The 8,854-nt window shown below is 36.4% G+C and overlaps 1 protein-coding gene across 1 annotated transcript in view; it reads right to left on the bottom strand.

Moving 5' to 3' along the window:
• The window catches only part of furinb (furin (paired basic amino acid cleaving enzyme) b), a 167,764-nt gene extending 158,910 nt beyond the window's left edge, over positions 1–8,854 (bottom strand). The window contains exons 1-2 of the mRNA XM_073831446.1: positions 8,426–8,854; positions 1,844–2,116 (exon numbers count right to left, since the gene is read on the bottom strand). Coding sequence (XP_073687547.1) covers positions 1,844–2,023 — 180 coding nt within the window. The 5' untranslated portion in view covers positions 2,024–2,116; positions 8,426–8,854. The remainder of the gene's footprint in view (positions 1–1,843; positions 2,117–8,425) is intronic.

Consider the following 8,854-nt stretch of genomic DNA (forward strand, 5'->3'; position numbering starts at 1 on the left):
TTACTAGTGGTTCTGACAAAATGTTCATTGCTTAAGTCTAAGCAAGACTTAATAAAGACTTGTTTCACTATTGCAATCTGCTGAATAAATGATTCAATGATAAATACTTTTATAAAGCCGTCTATGGTCACAGCACGCAGCGCTTTGCATTAAAAGTGCAATAGTGTATTGAGCCTTTCTTTCAACAGTTTTAAATTTCAGTTACTGTGCACATTAAAAACTATTTATAGTCCCGCGTTTTGTTCTCACAGACGAAGGAAGGAAGCGAGGAACAGCAAGGAACATGATTTAGAAAGAAAATTAAACTCCAGCACGATAAAGTCCTTTTAAGCGAAATCATAGACATTTATCCACAAATCAAGCATAATAACGGGAACACAGAATGATCTTGGAGAGAGCTTTATCGAACTGACTGTCGTAACCGAACGCGACCAGGGTTTAAAAGCTGACTGCCACAGCGGAGAGAAGAGTTTATGTGAACTTTAATGTAAGGACTTAAAAATGTATGTGTACCTCACATCAAGGTATTGTATGGCTTCAGAAGACTTGGAATATAGTCCACGAAAACGTTATTGTGCTTTATAATGCTTTTATACAGCTTAATGGTAACACCGAATAATACGCACAATATCGGATTTGAATCGGCCCTCTATGACCGATACCCGTTCCGACAAAGCATGAATATCAAATTGGAGAAATCCCTATTACATATACCGGCTCCCACAGATCTGACACCAGTTATTTCTGCTTTTCAAGCAACACATGCTGTTTAAAAACAATATTGTGCCTTTAAATCAGAGGAATAATTGAGGTTCCAGCAGAATAGTTATTTTAATGTGTTTGGTTGACTTCTGACACTGTAGAAACAAAGGAATTAAAAGTGAATTAACTAATACTGCTCCCCTCCAGCTTATTATCTCCTTCGTAATGGATGTGTGAGATGTGTGTATCATAATCGCTGGTTTGTATCGGTTGAAACTGAGTGGCTTAATCTGTTCAGCTCTGTCAGTTTACATTAGAAAGGAGAGTCTTGACAGAGGATAGACAGATAAATAGACGGACAGATATAAATGTGTTATTTTGTGGTCGGGCCAGTGGCAATGTTGGCAGGGCAAGTAAAATCGAACTGAACCAAGTAGGCAAGGAGAAAATAAAAATCTTCAGTTGTTATGATTTGGATGTCAAGCAGGGTTAGAAGTGTTTTGTGTTTACAGTTTGATTTACAGTAGGGTAAATGTGAGAGGTGAGGAGAGAGGAGGAGAAAAAGGGAGAGGAAAGGAGAGCTTCATTTTGGCAGCTCTTTCCACTCCTGTCCTCCCACACACGTGCTATTCGCAGACTCCTCACAGCGAGCTCAGAGGGCATTGCACTCGCAGGGATTAATTCACATACAATGTTTCAGCTGTCAGATACATTCCTGCTTTTCGTCTCCCAGCTAAGCGTTTAATGCCATAACAACAGAAGAGGGAACATCTGGCAAGACAAACGAGACAGTGCGGGCTGCGGGGAAAAAGAATACAACATAAGCCGAAATTAATTTCCCCAATCACAGCTGACGCATTTCCATCTTAATGAATTGAACGGTGACAGACGCAAGAGAAAAGGCGACTCGACAAGCATCTACAAGGACTCCACGTAGGGGCCTTCGCGATCGTGCGAGCATGTGTGTGGGTGTGTGTTTGTGCAAATCTGTCTTCCTCTTGTGTAAAGCAGCAGAGCTTGACAGCAAGAAGGTGAATGATATACTAGAAGCCTCATGCAGCATTATGTCCACATACACAAACATAGCAAGTCTCACAAGATACAAGAGATAAATCTTTGATAAAGCAGTGATACCACTCACCTGCCCGTGACTGATGAAACCATGTTTGTGTGCAATCCTCTCAGCCTCCTCGACTCCCCCTTCAATGTGGACGGCCCACGTGTTCGTGTAGATGGCTTGGCCTGTAATCAAGCGTACCTCAGCAGCCAGGAGGACCAGGTACGCCCCCAGAAACAGCAGCAGGGTCCAGCGGCCCTCCATGAACAGGAGTGCTTCGTCTCAGAGCCTTCTGGTGATGAAGTTTGTTTTCTAAAGCATCTGTGGGCTGCACTGTGAATTCAGCACTGTAATGACCTGGGGAAGATAAGACAGAGTGTCAGAGAAGAAATACTAGTGCACCAAGAGGCTCATCGTTTTCTATAAAGCTCAGGTTATCTAAACATAACTGCTCTGTCAGAAAACATTCTCAGGGGGACCGTGGCGACTCATAAATTTTCATAAAGGTGTCTTGAGTGCTATTGATAGCGTTACACCAAGGGAAACTGGGATACAAACAACACTTTGTAGGACAAGGAGAAGGCTGTGTTTCACTGGTACCCACTTGCTATATGCTTGTATCTGGAGCAAGTTCACAAAAAAGGACATAACATCTATCTCCTGCTGATGTTGCTTGTCAAAAAGGAATAGTTCAAACCCTGTCATCATTTATTTGCCTCACGTGTCGTCCAAACCTGTAAGACTTTCTTTCTTTTGTGGAACTAAAAATTGCAGACACTTTTCTTTGCTCTTTCATGCAATTACTCGAGAAAATGAAGCTTTCATATATCAAAAGGGCATAAAAGCACTGTGAAAGTATTATAAAAGTGGTGTGATGTGTATTACAAATCTTTTGAAGGTGAATAAAAGCTGTGTGTGAGAGGCAGACGCTAATTTAAATAATTATTCATTAAAAACTTAAAGGGATAGTTCATCCAAAAATTTTAATTAAAAATTATTTTATTCTAAACTCACATAATCATTGATATTGGTATGTTTTTGTTTTGTTTTGTTACATGCAATTCTCCTTTGCTCACCAAAATTACATTTATTTGATTAAAAATTCATTAAAGAATTTAATTTTAAGCAACTGTTTTCTAATGTAATATCGTCTACTTAAGTATAATTTTTACATGTTTGATACTATAGAATTTTCAGCATTGTTACTCCAGTCTTCAGTGTCACAAAATCCTTCAGAAATAATTCTAATATTCTCATTTGCTGCTTAGTTGTACTGCTTAAGTTTCTAATGTAAGTCTCCTTTGCTCACCAAAACGCCATTTATTTGATTAAAAAAAAAATTTAAATAATGGCTTTCTATTTTAAAATGTTATATTTTATGGTATTAAAATATAATTTTTACATTTTGTGATAGTAAAGCTGAATTTTAGCATCATTACTCCAGTCTTTGGTGTCACATTATCCTTCAGAAATCATTCTAATATGCTCATTTGCTGCTCAAGAAATACTTATTATCAATTATTAAAAACAGTTTTACTGCTTAACTTGTTTTGAAAAAAAAAAAAAAAAATTAAACTCTTCTTTGCTCACCAAAACTGCATTTATTTGAATAAAAAAGCAAAGTGTTGTTTTTTAATCATTTCAAATAATTAATTTAATTTAGTGAAAAAAATATTTTTTTAAGTCTCCTTAAGGCATCATTACTTTAGTACTCATTTGCTGCTCATAAAATATTTCTTAATATTATCAATGTTAAAAAAATACTTAATAATAAAAACACAATGTAAGTCTTCATTGCTCACCAAAAAATGTATTTAATAATTTTAATTTAAAATTTTCTATTTTGTATTTTAAAGTATAATTTTTGCCTTTTTTTGATAGTAACGCTGAATTGTCAGCATCATTACCCCAGTCTTCAGTGTCACATAATCCTTCAGAAATTTTAATAAGCTTATTTGCTGCTCAAGAAATATTTTATATTATTATCAATGTTAAAAACAGTTGTACTGCTTTATATTTTTTGGGGAATAGTTTTTTTTTCTTAATGTTTAATAGTTTTTTCTTAATATAAGTCTCCTTTGCTCACCAAAACACCTTTTTTATTTGATTTAAAAAAAATATATATATTTAATTAATTAATTTCTTTAAAAAAAATTATACTGACCCCAAACTGTGTGTGTGTCTGTGTGAATATATGTATGTGTGTATATACATATATTTCTTTTACAATGCCCTGAATCCTGTTTCTACCAGAAGAACATTTTGGAAACAGCAGTTATGGTCAGGGAAAGACAGAAAGTGTTTTACACAAGATTTGACACCATATACATTGGAATGATGACCATAAGGCTTGAGCATTGAACCATCCATCAGAGAATCTCTCCAGCAAGAGGGACTCCCATGAGAGTTGAGCAGCTCCTTAGAGACAGCTCAGTTCTTGCTGCCTTTGTAAGAAAGCTCAAAGCTTGGCTCAGGGCTTGGTATATAACCCCCGACACCCTCTACAAGAAAACAGAGCATGAACAATAAAGCCTGGCGTGTGCTTTCGAAGACAGCAAGCATGCAAATTCATACTATCTCCCTCTAAAGCGAAGGCGTGATGCACGAGGTCTAGGAACAGTATTAAAATTATAGCACCAACCGGCACAATGTTGTTTAAAACAACGTGAAAAAAATAAGAGAATGCCATTAGCAAAATTATTCCACAACGTATGACGGCTACAATGCAGAGTTTAGCATTTAAATAGCAGCTCCTGGTAGAAAGAAGTGAGGATCTTGGTAAAAGGCCTGCTGAAGAAACAAACAAATCGTCACGTCTAAAATCTGCATTACAGAGCTCATTAAGGGCTGGCACAGTGCAGTGAGCTGGAGAGGAAAGAGGAGAAAACCATGTGTGTCTTACTGATGGAACCTGCGAATGTCACACCTCCGCAAGCACAGAAAATGAGAGAGAGACAGTGAGGAAGAGAGAACAAGAGATACTGTACACATACAGTTGAAGTCAAAAGTTTATACACCCTTCAGATTCTGCAAAATGTTAATTATTTTAGCAAAATAAGGATTATACAGAATGCATGTTGTTTTTTTATTTAGTACTCACCTGAATAAAATATTTCACATAAAAGATGTTTACATATTAGTCCGCAAGAGAAAATAATAGCTGAATTTATAAAAATGACCCTGTTCAAAAGTTTACATACACTTGATTTTAATACTGTATTGTTACCTGAATGATCCACAGCTGTTTTTTGTTTGTTTGTTTGTTTGTTTGTTTAGTGATAGTTATTCCCTTGTAGATAGTCCCTTGTTTGTCCTGAACAGTTAAACTGCCTGCTGTTCTTCAGAAAAATCACTCAAATTCTTTGGTTTTTCAGCATTTTTGTGTATCTGAACCCTTTCCAACAATAACTGTATAATTTTGAGATCCATCTTTTCACACTGAGGACAACTGAGGGACTCATTTGAAAATATTTCAGAAGGTTAAAATGCTTACTAATGCTTTAGAAGAAAACGCAATGCATTAAGAACCAGGGGTTGAAAACTTTTGGTAACAGAATAAACATTTTTTCTTATTTTGCCTAAATATAATATTTTTTTCATTTAGTAGAGCTCTTCAGAAGCTACAGAATATACTGTTCCCCAGAAAACAAAACAAGTGAAATTTACCCTGATCTTCAAATTCAAATATGTTTAAAACCTCCTGACTATTAATTTATCGTTTTTCCTTCTGAAGCACCAGTGAGCGTTTGATTCTTCTGTAATAGTTGCATATGAGTTCCTCAATTGTCCTCAGTGTGAAAAGATGAATCTCAAAATCATACAGTCATTGTTGGAAAGGGTTCAAATACATAAAAATGCTGAAAAATCTATGAATTTGTAGGACCTGAAGGATTGTTCAGGACTTACTAGTATTACTAGTAACACAGTATTAGGGTCATTTTTACAAATTCAACTATTATTTTCTCTTGCGGACTATATGTAAATGTCTTTTATTAGAGATGCACCGATTAATCGGCTAGTGATCGGAATCAGACGATTTTTCGCATGATCGGCCCAGATTCATTGGTCATTACTACCTGTTTGAAGACACAGTGCACTTTTTGTTATTAAAGTTATTGTTGTGAGATGATCCTGTAATTAATGTAAAAAAAATCCATATAAAATTCATTGAAGAAAAGTAGATTTTTGTATGCCTGCTTTGTTACTTATATTTTATTTCTAATGTTTTCAAGGCTCAAAGCACTTTATTTTGTTAAAGTTATTTTTATATGAGAAGATGCTGTAATGTTTATACATTTCTTTTATAATAAAATAAATATAAAAAAAAAGATTTTTGTTAGTATAACTATACTATGTTAGTTACAGGAACTAATTTTATACCTTTTTCGAAGGCACAAAGCACTTTATTTTGTTGTTAAAGTTATTTTGTTGTAAGAAGATCCTGTAATGTTTAAAAATTTATTTTATTATAAAATAAATTTAATTAAAGAAAATATTTCTGTATAGGCCTATGCTTTCATTACAGTTGTTAAAAAAATTAAATCGGAATCGAAAATTGCAATCGGTGCATCTCTATCTTTTATGTGAAATATCTTATTCAGGTCAGTACGAAATAAAAATGCATTTTGTAAGATCCCTCTTATTTTAATAAAATAATGAATGAATGAATAATTTTGTAGATTCTGCAAGGTGTATGGAAACTTTTGACTTCAACTGTACTTTTCACCAAAACCCGCAAAACCTAATCGATAGTTCAAACCAGTGAATAGATTTAATTAAACTCATTTCAAGAAGAACATTCAGTCAATTAGCAGCTAAGACAAGTTTACCAGACAGATAATGGAAAAAAGGTCAGCTCTCAGAAAAATAATTTGCAGCCTCTTAGCCATTTTCAGCATTGTCAAATAACTGCCATTCAGGTTAACCGTTCACCGTATTCAATCTTTGCTTGTCTCGACAAGACTAATTTAATAATGCAGCCACTTGTGAAAGCTTCTTCTAATGGATATAAGGAGGTAATGAAGGATTCACCTTTAGAGCGCAGCACAAGCAAGATGTGACAGAAAGGCTGCTGATTTCTTAACGATTGCTGTTCTGACATACTGTACGAACGGGGCTTGTGGCTTGTCTTTTCTTCTCCTTATTAGGTCTGGCAAAGTCTTTGTGCTCTGGAAACAAGGCAGAAGACCACTTTTTTTATTCAGCTTACAAGCAGAACATGGAACCAGGCCAGAGGGAATTCTGGTAATTGCGTTGCAACCGCAACACGGACCAGAAACTATCAAAATAATTGGTTATCAACAGCTTTCTAGTATATCACAAATTCCCAATCTTTCAGAAACAGGTCACGAAGCCAAAATGGCATTGGAATTAAAGTTAAATCAGTCGCGTAGATCTTCAGGATCTTTTGGAGGTCAGCCATCAATCTTCGCTCAGCAGTTCAAATGACTTATTTTTCATATTTAATGACTCCGAGCACCCGTTAAAACCTGAATCGAATGGAAAGAAGGGTTCTCCAAGGATCTAACATATTGCAAGAGACGATGTCCCAGGCGATGCTACTGTATGCTGGCTAGGAGGGCCAAATTTTTATAGCATGCTCTCTGGGGAAGAAAGAACAGTAATTACTATGCCTTAATAACTCCTCATCAAACACAACTACAACTACTAAAGCTTTAATGATCCATGATGGCTCTGTAAGGGCAGGAACCGAAGTGCTTAGTCACTCATTAGACAGAGCGAGACAGCGCACATATACGCTGTTTATCTCTACCTCTTTTTTTCTTCTCTGTCTCTCTCTTGTCAGCATCAGAACAGATGATGACCACACCGCCTGATCAGAACAGCCCTTCGGGTCAGCCCTTTCATAAGCAAACCTGGCAAAAGAATGAATGTTTCAAAACAAGTCAAAGAACACATAAGGACCATCATATGACCTATGTGAGACAATAGTGTTACAATAGTGCCTTTATGCTCGCTTTCCATTTATTTACAGCACTGAACACTATGAATTTAGTTGGTGCACCGTAAATCAGTCAGGGTAACAGATATTCATTCAATTACGCTGAAAACACTGGGCGTGCAATACGATAATAAATCTTTCGGAGGATTTCGGGTCAGTTTAGAAAACTGAAAATATTATTACGTGCTTTCTTCTTTCGTGGAAAACAAAAGGAGGCGTGAGCCGGAATGACAGCCTCCAGTTACAGCTCTTTTTATTTGTATGGAAAACAGGTGCAATGAAAGTGAACGGTGACCGAGACTGTCACTCTGCCGAACGTTTCTCTTTGTGTGCTACTGAGCAAATAAAACCATATAGGATTGAAACAGCATTCGTAGAATTAATGACTTTTTATTTTTGACTGAAGTATCCTTTTACCTATCAACCAAGAGGTGTTACATAAAAGAAAAACGTTGAACGGTTACTTTTTGTCATCTGTAAACATGAGCGACAACACAAATAAACGTCAAAACAGTCAAAAACAAATTATTCAGAGCAAACTGTATGAAACTGCTTTTAGAAGTTCGACTAAAATGTAAAAGCTTATTATGACAGGAACAAATTTAGTCATTAAAACTTTCTTTTCTTTAACTTAACCTCAGTTATAATTGAATTAAACAACGACAAACAGACGAACTGTCACACGAACTGTCATGTAACGTTACCTCAGAAAAGAGACCGCTGACCCCTCCTCGAGCACGAACCGAGCTGTCATTGCGCTTCACCCAGCCACGGAATCCGGTAACGGGCTCACATTCTACACCTGAAGCTCTTTGGGTAAACCGAAATGAACTCCGCTCACGGTACATCCACTGAGAAACCGTTACGGAGTGCTCGCGCCGCTCCGCCAGACCCCCGTGAACTCAACTCAGCATCACGCGGCGAGAGCGCGCAGATCGATGAAACTTTCAACAGCGCGCGCGTCCTCCTGTAGTCCTTTATTTTAATTATTTATTATTCTTGTGTCTGCCAGTCTGTATGGTGTATTTCAAATCTAAGTGTTTGTAAATTCAATTAAAACCTCCGTGGTGTCACGTGCCATCGGTAGCGTCTTCTTTATTGTTCTGTAGACATAACGGGCTCCGTAATACATC

The sequence above is a fragment of the Garra rufa genome, chromosome 25 (assembly GCF_049309525.1).
Source record: "Garra rufa chromosome 25, GarRuf1.0, whole genome shotgun sequence".
Taxonomy (NCBI): Eukaryota; Metazoa; Chordata; class Actinopteri; order Cypriniformes; family Cyprinidae; genus Garra; species Garra rufa.